The sequence below is a fragment of the Panthera tigris genome, chromosome E1 (assembly GCF_018350195.1).
Source record: "Panthera tigris isolate Pti1 chromosome E1, P.tigris_Pti1_mat1.1, whole genome shotgun sequence".
NCBI classification, from domain to species: domain Eukaryota; kingdom Metazoa; phylum Chordata; class Mammalia; order Carnivora; family Felidae; genus Panthera; species Panthera tigris.
The window spans coordinates 1,417,447-1,433,265 of record NC_056673.1 but is presented as its reverse complement, the minus strand read 5'-3'; the positions used below and the strand labels follow the sequence as shown (position 1 = coordinate 1,433,265).

At 61.9% G+C, this 15,819-nt stretch overlaps 2 protein-coding genes across 5 annotated transcripts; one reads left to right on the top strand and one right to left on the bottom strand.

Moving 5' to 3' along the window:
• The first annotated feature begins 30 nt into the window (after window positions 1-30).
• RPAIN (RPA interacting protein) lies at window positions 31-7,031 on the top strand. 4 transcript variants are annotated; one of them, XM_042966008.1, is made up of 7 exons: window positions 55-436; window positions 1,650-1,820; window positions 2,813-2,873; window positions 4,161-4,272; window positions 4,426-4,489; window positions 4,806-4,946; window positions 6,901-7,031. In XM_042966008.1, the coding sequence occupies exons 1-7, from the start codon at window positions 356-358 to the stop codon at window positions 6,928-6,930; spliced, it is 660 nt and encodes a 219-aa protein (XP_042821942.1). In that variant the 5' UTR covers window positions 55-355; the 3' UTR covers window positions 6,931-7,031. The 4 variants fall into 4 exon arrangements, 3 of the variants coding, with proteins under 3 accessions (XP_042821944.1, XP_042821942.1, XP_042821943.1); XM_042966009.1 differs by lacking the exon at window positions 55-436 and adding an exon at window positions 682-1,331; XR_006211050.1 differs by lacking the exons at window positions 4,426-4,489; window positions 4,806-4,946; window positions 6,901-7,031 and adding an exon at window positions 3,416-3,711 and having other exon boundaries at window positions 31-436; window positions 4,161-4,249.
• A 62-nt stretch (window positions 7,032-7,093) lies between these two features.
• LOC102950708 (complement C1q binding protein) lies at window positions 7,094-11,921 on the bottom strand. The gene is made up of 6 exons (XM_042966007.1): window positions 11,669-11,921; window positions 10,728-10,878; window positions 9,144-9,237; window positions 7,918-8,013; window positions 7,597-7,719; window positions 7,094-7,489 (listed from the first exon to the last, which is right to left on the bottom strand). Exons 1-6 carry the CDS (start codon window positions 11,871-11,873, stop codon window positions 7,340-7,342), a joined length of 819 nt encoding a protein of 272 aa, XP_042821941.1. The 5' UTR covers window positions 11,874-11,921; the 3' UTR covers window positions 7,094-7,339.
• Between the last annotated feature and the right edge of the window lie 3,898 nt (window positions 11,922-15,819).

The following is a 15,819-nucleotide window of genomic DNA, read 5'->3' as shown; positions in this document are numbered from 1 at the left end:
CTGCGCGCCCGGCGGGCGTGTAGTCGGGGCCGCAGAGACGGCTCCGCAGCTGCGGGAAGGCCAGTCCCCGGGCCGCGGCCGGAGACTGTCTCTTATTGCTGGCTGGACACCTCCGCCTGGCTGAGCCTAGCCATCCCTCAGGATCTACCTCCCTCAGCCCGGGTTGGGCTGACCTCACAAATGCCACTACTCGGGGTCGCCCTCAACTGTGTCTCCGGGAGGGGTAGGCCGAGGAGACTGCCCTTCCCGGAACTCCCCGAGAGCGAGAGCTCCGAGCGCCCGGAAACTACAATTCCCAGGGCTCTGCGCGCCCCCAGGGGCGGGACTTCCTGGCGGCGACTCGCGCGGAGAGGAGATGGCCGAGGCGCCGGGCTCGGGGCGCCGCTCGCTATACAAGGCGACGGGTTCGCCGTCCTGGAAAGAGGCTTTTCGGCAGGTGGGCGTGGGGCTTGGGAAGCCTCGTCCGCGCCGCCGTTACCCCTACTCCGTCCGGGGAGCCGCCCTCCCGCGTGCCGGGCAAGTCAGGTGCCCGAGCGCCGGGCGGTGGCGGGGGACCTGGACCTGGAGCTGGACCTGAGCGGGACTGGACCGAGCCGGGCGCTCTCGGGGTTTCTGGACCCTGCGTGCGGGGTCTTGGCGAGCCGGCCTCGTCCCAGCACCACCTGCTGGGGGCGGTGGGTGGGCGCCGGGGAGGCGCTCGGCTTCCCTCCGTTCCTCGCCAGAGGGGAGTCAAGTACTTGGAAAAGATGCCTGTTTCTGCTCCAGACTTGGTTTCTGCGTCTCCGTAACTGTGCCTCAGCAGGGACGTGCGCCTGCCTCACTTGTGACCTGTTCTGACATCAGCATGCTTCCCGTCATGTGGTCCACCTTTCCAGAAAGGAGTAGAAATCCTGTATTCTAGGAAAATACTGGGATGCTAGAAATGACGCTAATAGCAGAGGCTTGTCAACCTGGGCTGTGGACGTTTTGAGGAAGGCAGGTCTGCGTTGCTGGGGGCGCTGTTCCCCGCAGTGTGGAATGTTTCGCAGCGTCCCTGGCCTCCACCCGCTAGACGCGGTAGCCCCACAATTCAAGTGACAACAACAAAAAATGTCTTCAGGCATTGCCAAATGTGCCCTGGGGGCTAAAAATCGTCCCGCGTTGAGAAACGTGTCCGGGAAGGCGGCTATCATCGCCGTAGCTAGAGCGGCAGGGATGTGGGAGTCAGGACGCCGGCATTGAAGACAGGCTGTGAAATATGCCGATCTGGGCTCCGTAAACAAAGCATTGTGATTCCATCTGTCTGTGTGTGGATAAGGGCTGGAGAGGAATACGCAGAAATAATAATTAAGGTTACAGCCGAACGTTTCCTGTCTGTAAATTGCCTTTAATGTCTCAACACCTAGTCTTAAGAATTTTTTTTTAATGTTTATTTCGTTTTTGAGAGACAGAGTGTCAGAGGGGGAGGGCCAGAAAGAGAGGGAGACACAGAATCGGAAGCAGGCTCCAGGCTCCGAGCTGTCAGCGCGGAGCCGGACGCGGGGCTCGAACCCACGGACCGCGAGACCGTGACCCGAGCTGAAGCCGGACGCCTAACCGACTGAGCCACCCAGGCGCCCCAGGAATTGTTTTTTTTTAACGGAACTGCTCCCCGTCTTTTTCCTTCCAAGGGATGCCTGGAGAGAATGAGAAACAGCCGGGACAGGCTCCTGAACAGATACCGCCAGGCAGGAGGCGGTGTGCCGGGGAGCGCTCAGAGCACCCTCCTGGTGCACGAAGTGATGGAAGAGGCGTGGAGTGCGTTGCGGTCGGTGGAGGGCCGTCCAGAGGCCTCGGCTCAGGTCAGGCTGGGGGGTGTGTTTTCGGGGAGGGGCTACAGCCCAGGACCGCCGGGTGTCCTCTCTCCGTTTCCCCGAGTCCCCTAACCCCGCCGTCCGCCAGCCCCCGCTCAGCTTTCGAACTACCCTTAACCCAGGCTCCTCCACCTTGAACGTTAGACTCTTCTGGATTCCTGGTTCACGAGCCCCAGGCTGTCAGTGTGCTGTGTCACTGCATCTCATGAAACTAAAAAGAAAGAAATTGCACTGCTCGGCTCCCCTCCCCTGGAGATTTGGATTCGGCAGGCAAGGGCCAGGAGGCTCTGTCCTGTAGAGGGTCCCGGAGCTTTCTGATCCCAATCTCAGCCAGAGTGGGGGGGCTGGGTGCAGACAGGAAACCGGTTACCGCGTACCAGGAAGATCGCTGGCTTGGAGGTCCGTGGTTCTGGAATCCCGGCCCTGGTTTTGCTCTGCGCTCTCGCCTCTCCTGTGCCCTGAGCTTCGCTTCACCTTCGTGCCACGAAGAAGGTAGCGCTGGCCAAGCAACGTGAGAAAATGCCAGTACGCTGCCTGGGAAACATCGGGGCTGTCTGTAGCGATGACGCACTGTTGGGTGATTTCCACGTGCGCCAGCGCTCGCCCCGTGTCTGAGTAACCGTCGGCCTCACAGGAGCTTTCAAGTAGGTTTATTCCCGCTTCACAGAGGCCCGAGGTGAGGTTTACGGAGGTTCAGAACTTTCCGGCACTTACTTGGCTCTGGCAGAACAAATACTTAGCTGCTGCCCTAGGCTGTCTCCCCCCAGATTTGGGACCGTTATTTTGTCACTGGGGGTTCAGTGGCTCGTTGATGGCTTCTTGGCGTGACCGTGTTACCACATCATCGCTAAATCCTGCAGAAGGACTGGGCCGGTTTCCTCAGTGACAGCTGACTTCAAGCCAGCCTCCACGTAGGAGTGGGGCTGGGGCCTGCTGGCTGATTAGGACTTGAAGCCTCGCGAGCCCACTTTCTCTTGCAGTTGGAGGAGCCCGTGGACCTGGCTGTGCTCGAGGAGATCCAGCAGGAGCTGGCCGACCAAGGTGTGCCCTGGGGTCATCCTTCCGCCTGCTCGTCCCTATGCTAACGCGACGCGACGTTTGTTTATTTTGGAGAGAGAAAGAGGAGGGGCAGAGAGAGGGGGACAGAGGATCTGAAGCAGGCTCTGAGCTGACAGCTGAGAGCCTGATGTGGGGCTCGAACTCACCAACCGTGAGATCGTGATCTGAGGCCAAGTCGGATGCTTAACCGACTGAGCCACCCAGGCGCCCCGCTGCCCACTTTTCAGAGAGGATTAATTCTGCCTCCACGTTCGCTTCAGGCGGGTGTCAGAAGGCCCTGTTTTGACTTTCAAGTCTCGGCTGTCTGCCCGAGAATAAGTCTTTTGGGCGCTGGGCCTTGTGCTCAGACTCTGCGTTCCGTGGTGTTGTTTTCTCCTGGTGGCTAGCGGACAAGGTACCCTGAGACAGAAGGCAGTGGTGTCGCGCCCGGGTGGCGCAGCTCGGGGTGCGGCCGGGAAGCAGCATCCGTTCCGTGGAACGCGGTCCCGTGTTTATTCTGTGTGGCGGTTCCTTTCTGTTTACAGAGGAATAGTACACCGAGCCCAGCTCCGTCCCAACGTAACTTTATTTGAAAAGTCGGACGTGGGCTGTGGTTTGCTGACCCCCTGCGCTGCAGCCTAGACCGTGAGCTCATCGAGAGCAGGGACCGGCGTCTTTCACCTCTGTCCCTCTTTCCTACCACCTACGTCCTGGGCATCGTGGCCCGCTTGCCGCATGAAAGAACACAGATTGTGCAGGACACAGACCGAGCATACGGACGCTGGAGAACAGGGCACTTCACACTCAGCAGGGTGGGCTGGGCGACGGCAGGAAGTGCCCTGTAAGTGTCCCCTCTCTCCAGCTGCCCCCAGGGCCCTGACCCACCACGCTCTGCTCCCGCAGCCTCTGGAGCGGTGTGTGAACGTTGTGTCCCTGTCCCTTGTCCTCACCACTTTCCCGCCGGTGCTCACGGAGGACAGGCAGACGGGAGGGGAGGGGCAACAGGTTGGAGCCTGACAGAGCAGTAAATGGCTTATGATTGGTAGCATGATTTGGCCTGAAATTATCCTGTCCTGGGATGAAGCCTTCGGAGTGGCCCCTGGCGTGGAGGCGGGGTCGGGGTCTGGCGAAGGAGGCCGGCCGGCCGGCGCGGGGTGGGGGAGCAGGTGGGGTGGGGGTGGGGCCGGCCGGGGTTGGGGGGAGGCGGGGCGTGGCCCGCGGCAGGGGAGGCGGGCCGGCCGGGGAGGGGGCGGGGCCGGCCCGCACAGCCAGCTGCCCCTTGCCTTGCAGAGCGGAGCATCATCGGCGAGTATGAGAAGAGCTTGCAGTTCGACGAGCGGTGTCTCAGCATCATACTGGCTGAATGGGAAGCAAACCCCCTCATCTGTCCTGTGTGCACAAAGTAAGTCTTCGAAACGTTTCCGGCGTTATCGGCCCCCCCGCCCCCGCCCCCGCCCCCAGGTGAGTGGCGCACCTCCCCGCCCCACCGCCAGACACCGCTTGTCTGGAGAGGTCTGCTGGCCGCCGTCGTCTGTGACCCCGACTCTGCTTCCAGGTCCAACCTGAGGGTAGCCAGCGGCGTGGTCACGTGTCCGTGTGGCCTGTACCTCTCCAATCACGTAAGTTCCACACGCGGGTGGCTGTGTCCTCTTTCCGCGCGGACCCGCTTTCTCGGGGAGCCTCCGGGGCTCCCTCCCGGCCCCACGTCCTACTCACACAGGCCCGGCTGGGAGGCTGGAGCGTGGCCGGCTCTGCACCCTCCCCCCATCCCCCGCAGCCATTTGCTAAACACAAGGGCCCCGGCGCTCCAGATCTTTCCGGGAGTGTGCTTGTCTTCCTAGCTCCCGTGACCTCTTACCTGACGGGGACTGATTTTCAAGCTGTTGACTCTGGGGTAGCTGGATTGGGTTGTAGCTTAACTTTTTTATTTCCTAGTTTCCGGAGTTGACGGAGCAAAGGCTTCGCGCCTGCATAGAGGACAGCGTGAACGCGCACAGCGCACACTGTGCCCACACGCCTGAATTTTCGGTCACACAGGCGACGGGAGAAAGGCCCACTCTTCTCATGAGCTGCCTGGTAAGCCTGCCGGGGACCCCGTGGCGAGAGCGGGCCAGTCGTAGGTTCTCTTCCCGCACCGGGAGAAATCCCAGCTCAGAAACAGGGAGACGTTTATCTTCTTATCTCCTTTTAAACTGTGTTCTTTTGAACCGGGTAGGGGTTTAAAAGTGCAGTTTGTTCTCTGAGGGGTTTACTTGCCCAGGAAGATGAAGCCGCTGAAGCTACCGGAAGGGAGGGGACAGAGGCCACCCAGGAGCGGGGAGCCTGGCTCAGAGTCAGCGGACATTGTCACACTCACGAGACCCAGACAGGCCGGCCCGGGTCCGTTGTGCAGGAGGAAGCAGGAGGGTGTCGGGTCACTGGGGAGACAAGTGCCCCTGTGAGGGGGCTGGACGGTGGGGAGGGAGGCAGCTGGGCCGCGGGCTCCGTCTGTGACGAGGGGACGTGTCCCCACTGCTGGGGGTGGGAAGCGGGCTCGCGTCAGGCTCGTCCTCCAGGGAGACCGAGCCGGCCCTGGAGTCCGGGTCTCTGGTTCCAGGGCCTCCGCTGTTCCCTGCTCGGGGCTCGGGCCGGTGGGGACCGGCTTTCCCGCAGGCGGGGTGGGCAGGACCCTGGGTGAGGTTTAAGTGGCCGGCGGCCGCCCCGGCTGCTCCAGCCCCTCACGGACCAGGCGCCTCCGGGGGCTCCCGCTCTGCGTCCGACGCTCGAGGCTGGTTTGCACCCGTGACTGAGCACTGCCGCGTGCACCGTGGCAGCCCGAGTCCTGCTGTCCTTGGGCTCCCGCTGTGCCTGATGCCGCGTCTCCGCCACGCCACTCGTGCCTTCGTCCTTGAGGGCGACCCCACACCTTCACTGTCCTCCCAGCCCCAGCACGTAGGCGGGTGCCTGATGCGTCTGCAGCAACGGGTTGAGGTCGGGGTGGGGGCGCAGGTCAAGTGGCTTCGGCCCCCGCCTCCTTGCGGACGTGGGCGAGCCAGCCACCTGAGGCGTGTGGCGCGGGAACGTGAGCCCCAGCCGTGGGCTGGAGGGAGTGGCTGGGAGCACCCCGCGGCACCCCAGCGCGTGGCCGTCGCGGGCCCCGGTCCGTGGGGTCAGGGCCCCGAAGCTCCGAGCAGAGGGAAGGCGGGCGGAGGCGAGGCCAGCCCTCCTGGGCACAGCTTGCCAGCGCGGCCCTCCCGTGGGGAGAGACCGCCGTGGGGCCGGAGGGTGCCAGAAGCAGGGTTGAGTTCATGCGCCCGGAGCGCTGGAACTCGGGTCGCCAGGCCTCTGGCTTCACGTGAGGGGGAGTCCAGGACCGAGGGGTCAGGCTGAGGGGTTCGGCCTGGATGTGGGGCGTGAGGCCAAGCCGCAGGTTGTGGGCTGCGAAAGGTCACGCGTGGCCACGAGGACACGGGAGGCAGGAGATGTGCGAGCGGTCCGGGCTGGTCACAGGCTGGAGGGCGCTAGACCCCAGAAAGTCACGCGTATCCCCTGTGGAAGCGGTTGGGGACTCCGTGGCATGGTGGCCGGGCGAGCGGTCAGGGAGTCAGGAGCCCGTTTTCACTCCGATGCTTACCGGGCCTCAAGTTGGGGCTCTGCCCGCGGGGGGCACGCGTGGTCTGTACCCCCCTGCGGCACATGCCTGTTTGAGGCCCAGGCTCAGTGGGAGGAGCCTCACCTCCCCGCGTGGCCGCAAAAGCTACCAGCTGTCAGAGGCTTGAATCTGGCCTCTGGCTTCCCCGTCCCAAGGGGGAGGGCGTTTGAGTGTCTCTGGGATCTGATCTCAGCTGGAGGCGGCCGTGCTGCTGCTGGCAGCCAAGGCCAAGGCAGTCGTCCTGGGGCTGCGGGAGGGCGGTCCCCAGCACAGCCCCAGAGCCAGGCTCTCCATGCCGGCGCCACACCGCCCAAACCAGCCGGTGACTTGACGGCCTGCAGCACAGATGTCACTGCTGATTAGACCCGAACCACACCCTGAGTTCTGTCCACATTCCAGGCTTGTGACACTTGGACCGCGATCCTCTAGAACCGGCCCGGACACCTCCCCACTCGCTCCATCGGACAAAGGGCCTTGTAAATAGAAACGTTTAATTTATAACTTATTTTGTATTAAAATTTTCAAACGTCTCTGCTGTCGGGTGTTCTGTGACTCAGGCTGAGGGAAGGAATAGAGAAGACGGGACACCTCGGGGGAGCGAAACCAATTTTATTGTCCGTCATTCTGTTATACAAAATTCCAGGAGCGACAGAGCCTAGAGGAGGAGTCAACGAACAGTAAATAAGAGGGCAACAGAAATAATTTAAATCTGAATTATTTTCCATGATATTAGCACGAAAACCGTCTCCAAGCACGCGTGTCTAGCTCCAGAGTGGCCTTGTCCCCTGGCCCAAGCCTGCCGTAAACGCAAGGTGTGCCACGTCTGCTCCGGTCCGGCCTACTGGCTCTTGACGAACCCCTTCAGGTCTTCGAGAAAAGTGATGTACTCCCGGTGCTCCAGGGCCGTGCTGAGCTCCACCAGCTCATCGGCGAAAGTGTTGTCCACCCCCCGGTCGGCCAGGAAGTCCATCAGGTGGTCGTATAAGGCCTGGAGACGGAAACGCCACTCGCTACCAAGATGCCGCGTGTCCCTCCCCGGACCGGGACGCTCGCCCCGCGGGGCCCAGGGCGCGCCCACCTTTCCCGGGGGCTCACCCAGTCCAGGGAGTCCGTGTTGAGCGTGTAGTTCGTGTCCTTCCACTCAGACTCGCCAACCGACTGAAAGCTCACTTCTCTGATGGCGAAAATGTCACTCTCGTCCTCCTCTTCCTGCCCCACCTGAAAGGACACGGGATTTGGGGAAAGTGAAGCGGCTTCTGGGACAAACCAGACCATTAACAGCTTGAGAGTCGCCAGATTTTAACCCGCCCTCACCCCCCACGTCCTCCCCTGCTCTGCTGGCCCCTGAACGGGCCCAGGAAGGTCCCTGGAGGCCCTCCCCGTCCCCAGGGGGGGCGGGCACGCCACCCTACACACCTCATCTTCTGGATAGTGACAGTCCAGAACCAGGGCCTTCTTGCCGCCGTTCTTTATAACCTCCACCACGAAATTGGGAGTGGACGTCAGTTCGGGCTGGGGAAGCGAGAACAAGTCAGCGCGTGCCGTGCCGGCAGGGGGGCGGCTGCCCGGACCGGAGAGCTCACCCTGCGGGGCCCTGATGCCCACGGCTGGGGTGGCAGTCGGCGCGTTCAGACGATACGCGCTAGTGCCCGTAAGTGAACAGCCTGGAATGCTAACGGCATTGAGGCCACGCGCCAGCTCGTTGGGGAGACCGGGCTACCCTGTCCCTGAGTCGGTCCTTTCTGGACTTCTAAACGAGGTCTTCGAGGGCAGGGGGTCACACAGCTGGCGCGGCTTCGCACCTGTCAGCGTCTTACTTGTTCACAGAACTTGCCACGCTTAGAGTTAAATCTGAATTACGGCCCCAGCTAAGTTAATTCACCTCCTCCCCCGGGGCCCGGTTTTCCATCCTCAGGCTGCAAAGCTGGCCCAGACCCCCGCGACCTCTCTCCTTCCCGCTGACATTTCGAGGTCTTCCTCTGTACTGGACGGGGAGCCGTCCGATACCGGGGGACCGCAGTCGGGGTGGCTGAGACAGAAGCACACGGGGGGGCGGGGCGTAATCGGTGCTTGGTCATGAGACGAGTCCAACACCTGCTTAGTCAGGAAGTCCGGGGACCCTGTGACCCTCACACTAGCCGGCTCCTAGCCAGGCACACGGCCTCTTAAGATGTTTGAGGACCGGGCACATCCGGGTCCGGCCAAGAGGGGTCGTGTGCCAAAGTGTCAGGTGTCCCAATCTCTGACACCCCAGCTTTGCTACCCTGGATCAGTGGCTGGTGTTTACCACCAGCCTGTGAAACGTCAGAACATTCCTTGCTCGGAAACACTGCAAACATCTCCCGATTGCGAGAAGGCTTAAAAGAGGCTCGTTTCTTCCCATTAAGAGCACACAGGCCACACTGTAAGCCTATGGGGGGGGGCGGGGGGGAAGGGGGGCAGCTTCCTGAGTTCTGGGAAGGAAAGGGGGCCTCCCGGTGCTGGTGCTACAGCCGGAGAGCGCTGCTCCGGGAGGAGAGCCCCGAGGACAGAGGCCCCCTGCCTCCCCGCACCTCCCTTCCCACAGCGGAGGAATCAGAACACAACACGTTCCTTCCCCGAGGCCCTGGAATGACCTGTCAGCACTCAGATCCCCTGCTCACCTCCTGTTCTTCCGCCTTCTGCCCCTGGGAGGGCTCCTCCTCCCCAGCAAATGTCGGCGGGATGCTGTTGTTAATGTTGAACGTCACCGTGATCCTACAGAGGCGAGACAAACCTCAGGAAGGGCTGTTTTCACTCGGTATTTAACTGAGTAAAGTGCCGAGCTGTGATACACTTAAAAATGCCGATGGAAACAATGTCTCTGATACTACGGACTTGACTGTACAGTTTCCTGAACAGCCGGGTGGCTCCGGCCCCAAGATGGACTTAGCAGCCGTGACTGTGCCCCCTAAGCGTCAGCTGCTGGAAGTCAAACTAATGGGCCCAGACTGGCCCCCCTTTATCTCCACCAGATCCAGTCCTGTGTGGGCCCCTTCGGCCGGTGGCGCCCCAGGGCCACACCCACCGGTTATCTCCCCAGGGCCTCCGCCCACCCTGCTCTTGCCCCGGGCGCCCTCCGGTGGCACTGACTGAGAAAGAGCTGGGATGGCAGAGAAGCCTCTGGGGAAAGCTACCCCCAAGGAGCTGGGGGGCTGGGGGACAGAGCAGAGCGGCCTGAGGCTAAGGACCAAGAGAAGCCTGGGGGGCTCAGTCAGTTAATAGTCTGACTCAATTTCTGCTCTGGTCATGATCTCAAGGTCCAGTTCATGAATTTGAGCCCCAGGTACGTAGGGCTCAGAGCCTGGAGCCTGCTTCAGATTCTGGTCTCCCTCTCTCTCTGCCCCTCCCCTGCTCAGCTGCTCAGTTCTCTCTCTCAAGATAAACAAACTTAAAAAAAAATAAAAAAAAACCCAGCAGTGCAAGTTTCACTCACACACCAGGCCAGAAACACCCAGTTCCTGACAACTTTAAGGCGCAAGGATCCTCCTCACCTGACAAATCAGGCCCCGAGCCTCAAGTGGAAACCTCAGCGAGGGGACCGCAGAAGCTGTATGGCTCACCCGCCACCCCCTGGAGCTGCAGAAGCCCCCTCCTGCAGGAGGGCCGGCTGGACGTTCAGCCACAAGACCTGTCTGACCCGCCCGAGCGCTGACCCAGGTGAGCCCCTGGGCACAGAAATGCTTCTATTCACGAGAACCTTATGTAGAAAGACCCCAAACCGGCTGCGACTCCATTCGCCCCAGGAAAACGGTTTTGGTGACGTCACAGAGCACACCGCTGACCCTAGGGGACAGGACCCACTCTAGGCAGAAAAACCCAAGAATCAGAACCCTCCTTTACAACACGTACGAAAATGGACTCAGAACAGGGCGGGGGGGGTCACACATCTGAACTGGGCGGAGAGCCCCCCACCTTCCTGGTGGCCACACTCACTGCACCGTATCCTGTCCTACAGGCGAGGCACAAGGTTTGCGTTCAGGGCGCAGGGACCCCGATCCTCAGCCAGAGCCCGCGGAGGCGGCGGCCAGCGCCCTGGACAGTCGGGGTCTGCGCGCCCAGCCCCAGCAGGAAGGATAGCCGGCCCCCCAGGCTCGCGGGCCTCCGGCTGCCAACTGCTGTGCGGCTCCCTCACGGTCCCGATGAACGCAGCACCGGGCAGGCCCACTCGGGGGGCGCTTCCCCGGACCCCAGGCCCCCGCACTTACTTTTCTCCAGCCACTTTCCGCACTAACGTGGCTTCTGTCCCGTTCACTTCCAGCTCCCAGCCCCCAGACATCTTGGGGAGGGACCCGTGCTTCTGGATCTTCTTCTCCTCCTTAATCTCGTCGTTCAGGAACTCGACGAAAGCTTTGTCTCCTACGGTTAAGAGTCCGTAAGACACAGAAAAAGAACCAGTCCGTCTAAAACCCGAGACCTGGGGTTACTGCAGCCGGAAACCTAGACCTGGGATCGTTTCTGATCCTTGTGCTGCTGCCAACCGGGCTCTACAAACAGGGTCCAATTCCCACCCGTGACGCCTCAGTTTCCCCATCTGTAAAAATGCTGGAAACACTTCACCAGGAAGCTGACCTAGACTCTAGGAAAACGATTTTGCCAGGCTTGACCACACCTGGAACCCCTGACCCCCGGGCTCCCCAACGGTCCATCTCGGAGGCTCAGACAAAGCCGCCCGCAGGGTTTAATCACATCTATCCCCACCCGTGGGGGGAGGAACACGGGTTCAACCCGCTGGTCACCCACCAGTGGGGGAATGCGCCAGACTGGGTGCCCAGGACCCACAGCAGAGGAGAACATCCCCCGCCCCCCGCCCCGTGGGTCACCGGCCCTGACCCCAGCCCCTCGACCCCCAGCCCTGACCGCCCAGCCCCGACCGCCCAGCCCCGGCCTGACCCCTCGGTACTCAACCTTTGACCCCCGCGAGCCATGGCCCTGGGACCCCCGACCCTTGACCCCCTGGCCCTCACCCCACCCCCTTGCCACTGGTCCCCCAGCCTCCACCCCCCGACCCCCTCGTCCCCTAACCCCCTAGCCCTGACCCCCGACCCCTCGCGACCCCCCCCCAGCCCTTACCTCCAACTTCTCGCCGCCTGACCCCCGACCCCACGCCCCCCTCGCCCCAGCCCTGACCCCCGACCCCGAGCCTCACCCTGGGTGTGCAGCGCGCCGCAGCCGCAGCCGCAGGGCCCGCGGGGGAGCAGGAGGCCGGCGCGCACTCGGAACAGCCCGAAAGGCCGCACGCACGGCCGGGGCGCGGGCTGCAGCAGCGGCCGGGTTGGCGGGACGGGCGCGGCGCGGAGCCCGGCGACGGCGGAGCCCAGCGCGCGGGGCACGCGGCGCAGCAGAGGGAGCATCGCGGCGGCGGCGGCGGACACGTGCGGGTGCGAAGGGCGACCCCGGCCGAGATCCCCGCCCGCGCGCCGCCGGAAGTCCCGCCCCCGCCGGGAGCGCTTCCGCCCCGGCGCAGTGAGGGCCCGAGGCGCCGGGCTGCGCGGCGCCCTCTGCTGGCGGCCTGCGGTGCGACCCGCGGGCCTGGGTCCCCGAGGTCAGCGCGGCTGCCCGGACCTGATCTTCCCGCCCGCCCCGCCGCTCCGCCCCGCGGGCCGCTTAGCTCCAGGGCGGGCCCTCTGAATTGCTACGACACCCCCCCTTCAGCGTGCACTCCCCTCCCCCGGCATGCACACCCTCAACCCCGGCGTGCACCTCCCCGCGTGCACTCCCCTCGCGTGCGTTCCCGCCCCGTGCACCCCTCTCCCCAGCGTATACCACCCCGCGTGCACCCCCTTCCCCGGCATGCACCTCCTCTTGTGCACCCCTCTCCCGCAACGCACACCTCCCGAGCCGCACCTCCCTCCTCCTCCTCCGAGTGCACCCCCTCTCGGAGTGCATCTCCCTCGCATGCACCCCACTGTATCTCCCCCCTTCCTCAGCGTGTACCACCCCGTCGGCGTGTTTCCCCCCAGCCTGCATCCCCCTTCCCCAGCATGCACCCTTGTGTGCAGCCCCCTCCTCTGGCACGCATATCCTCTTCCCCCGCGTGCACCTCCCACACGCGCTCTACCTTGGGTGTGCACCACTCCCCGCCGGCATATACCCCCACCGGGCGTGCCCCCGGTTCTGATGGCCCGCCTGGCACTGTTCTGGAGCCAGGAAGCTGGGAGTGGGGGCGAGGGTCCCCGAAAAAGAGAGCTCTCAGGACCCGAGAGGTCACTTCAGGGGCCCAGCCAGGCTCAGTGATCGGAGCCCTACTTGTCCAAGCCGCTTCTAGCAGAACTTCCTAGGTGGCGTCAGAATCGCAAAGAAATGCAAAAACCTCAGCGGATGAGGATTTCAAGGTAATAAAGAGAAGGCAGAAACTCACTAGCCTGTAGCATAGTTGTCACTTCTCAGAGATAAGTGCGTGGTAAACCCCACTGCTGTTTCAAAAGGAAGCAAGGCCCCGCATCCTCACTGGAGAGGAGCCCAAGATCCCGGCTCTGGGGGTGTGCCCAACCACCGCCCCCCCACACACAAGTGTCCTCTCCTTCATTATAATGTTAAAGTGTCCGGCTGGGAGCTCGGGCTTTTCAAGCTTATGCCCGATGCCCGCACAACCTCATGCCTCCCTCTACCTGCAGTGACAAGGCTCCCCTCGCTGGACCCCAAATGAAAAGAACCCGCTCATCCATCTCTGCGCGGGGAGTCCCGGCCTTGGAGTTTCTTCCCCTCCGTCTCTGAGTTGCCCAGATCAAGTTTCCCGTGTGACCACCGCTCCTGGCGTATAGTCTCTGCCTGTGACTCGTGTTAGACGGAGCAGGATCTGGACTCGGGTCCCCCGAACCCCGACCCCGAGGAGGGGGGAAAGGGCTAAGACTTTATGCCTGTAGCACATGTTGCCGGAAGGTGGAGGGAGGATGCCGACTTGAGGACCTCACCAAAGCAGTCTGTGCCGACGAGGACCCAGCTCTGCCCTCTCGCGGACTCCCTCCCTCACGCCTCCCTCACCTGAATACTAAGATTTACCCTGGGGGTGGACATTTAATGCGTTAGCCGCCTTCAAGTGCACCGTGCTAATAAATCTCCACCTGTGTTCAGACGGCATCCCTTTCCCCACCCGAACTCTTTTTAATGTTTATTTATTTCTGAGGGAGAGAGAGACAGAGAGAGAGGACACAAGCAGGGGAGGGGCAGAGGGAGAGGGAGACGCAGAATCCGAAGCAGGCTCCAGGCTCCGAGCCGTCAGCCCAGAGCCCGACGCGGGGCTCGAACTCGCAAGCCGTGAGATCGTGACCTGAGCCGAAGTCGGACGCTCAACCGACTGAGCCACCCGGGCGCCCTGAGACTATACATATATATATATATGTATATAATATATAACATATATTCTGAGCAGCAGGGAGAGCAGACCCAAGAACCAGCCGCACACAGCGCAGCACGTACGAGAGTCCTCGGCACCTGCAAACGGGAGCATCACACACACGAGCGGTTTCTGTCGCGTTGAGAACAAGCTTGAAAATCCAACAGAAACCTGAACAAAGCTGGGTTTTTTCCCGCAAGTTGGAACATTCGAATCAAACCCTAACCAAACCCTTGCTTGCCCACGGGTGTGGCGTCCCCTCGCTCGCGGAAGGGACCCCACCTCGCACGCACGCACGTGGTTCCGGACGGCGGGAGTGAGCGGATCGGGGCGTCCCGGCACGTCACCGGCGTCCCCCCAGGGCAGGCACTCTGCACAGGCGGCAGAGAGGCCGCGCACAGTCAGGCTGTCATCCGGGACCGCGGGTCCGCGGCTCCTCCCGGCGGGACTCCGGGCCGCCCTGCCCGCTGCTCCCCCGAGACCCCGGGAGGCGGACGTGCGTTTACGTGCAGCTGCTCTGGGAGCTGGCGACCCGTCCAGACAGAGATCTCACGGCGTGGAGAGGAGGGGTCTCCCCTCAGAGGTTCCACCAAGCGAACGGGAGCTCACGACTGTTTCTGCGACGTCGTTGTGAGACATGTCACTTTCTGAAGAAAGCACTGGGTCCCCTGTAAACGGCCGTGTATTTCTTTGTAGTAACACGTGGTCAGAGTCGGTTCTCCAATCTGATTCAATCCCCGAGCAGCAGGATTAAAAATTAACTGTTTTAAAACCCCGATAAAAAAAAACTACAGTATTAAAACTCTACCAGAACGCTCCGGTGATAAAGGTATTTCTGTAGGGAAACATGAAAGCTTTTTGGAAGCTACTGACCCCTGACTCCTGCCCAGAGCACAATCCACATTTCTGGGAAGTGTTCTGGTACTTACACCGGGACTAAATTATTGCAGGTTAAGCTTCCCTTGCCCCAGAGAACACTCTAGACCGAATTCGCCGAACAAATTCTGAGGAACATAATCACCCACTCCCAATTTTTTTTTTTACCAACATGATTCATGTTTTATTAAAAATACAATTTTTTTCTTTTACCAAGTCAGGCTGAACATCCCAGGCCTCTATTAAGAAGTGAGAAAAATACAGTTAAAACTTTTTCTGAAAAACTCGTCAGAAAGTCAGTAACCGTAAAGAACAAGGCGGTCAGAGGAAGGCCGACTGGAAGTCTAAGAATTCAGTAAAATGGGGCATCTCGGACCTGTGGGACCCTATCTGGCCCGCACGTCGCTATTTCTAACGGAAGTCCGTCCAGGTGCCCGACGGCCCTCACGCTGACCCAACACGCGGGCGCTCGGGCTCGGCCGGTGCCGGAAGCCGGGCCGGACGGGCACACGGACAGATGGACGGAAGGACGGACGGGTGAGGCCGGAGAGCGCCAGCAGGACGGTCTGGGAGAGGGGCCCCTGGGCCCAGAGCAGACTCACCACAGCCGCTGAAGCGTCTCTCGGGCGGTGTGGCCCCTGCCTAGAAACCGCACGGCCCGCTGCGCGAGGAACGACCGAGACCCCGCGCATCCCGGTTTAGAATGAAGCACGACAGAAAGGCTAACTCGGCCTCCTTTAGGGCAAGACACCGTCTGCGGAAAGATTACTTGCTTCCCATAATGAAACGGCTAAGAGCAACTTTGGTGTCTTTTCCCTTCTCACGACACGGGGCAGGGAGGAGACTGTGGAGACCCTGCGAGTGCGCCCTCACCCCCGGGGGTGAGGCTCACGAGGGGAGGCGAGCCCAGGAGCTAAGACCGCGGCATTTCCCTCCTCAAACCTCTACGGGAGTTACAGACAGACGACAGGACAGCTGAGCTCAGCGACCTGCTGGGGTCCCTTCCAGAAAGTCCTCTCAGTCACCGGGACCCCGGGGACTCTGGACTCAAGTCCGTCAGGAGAAAGCGGTGCGCCGGGCGCGACGGC

Bases quoted from the DNA above. Each gene is read 5' to 3' on its own strand.
- RPAIN (XM_042966008.1), top strand. From the start codon at position 356: ATGGCCGAGGCGCCGGGCTCGGGGCGCCGCTCGCTATACAAGGCGACG. The intron at 4,490-4,805 runs GTAAGTTCCACA...TTTATTTCCTAG, and splicing joins GCCTGTACCTCTCCAATCAC to TTTCCGGAGTTGACGGAGCA. The intron at 4,947-6,900 runs GTAAGCCTGCCG...TCCACATTCCAG, and splicing joins CTCTTCTCATGAGCTGCCTG to GCTTGTGACACTTGGACCGC.
- LOC102950708 (XM_042966007.1), bottom strand. From the start codon at position 11,873: ATGCTCCCTCTGCTGCGCCGCGTGCCCCGCGCGCTGGGCTCCGCCGTC. The intron at 8,014-9,143 runs GTGAGCAGGGGA...TCGCTTCCCCAG, and splicing joins AGAAGGCGGAAGAACAGGAG to CCCGAACTGACGTCCACTCC. The intron at 7,720-7,917 runs GTGTGTAGGGTG...GTGTCCTTTCAG, and splicing joins GTCACTATCCAGAAGATGAG to GTGGGGCAGGAAGAGGAGGA.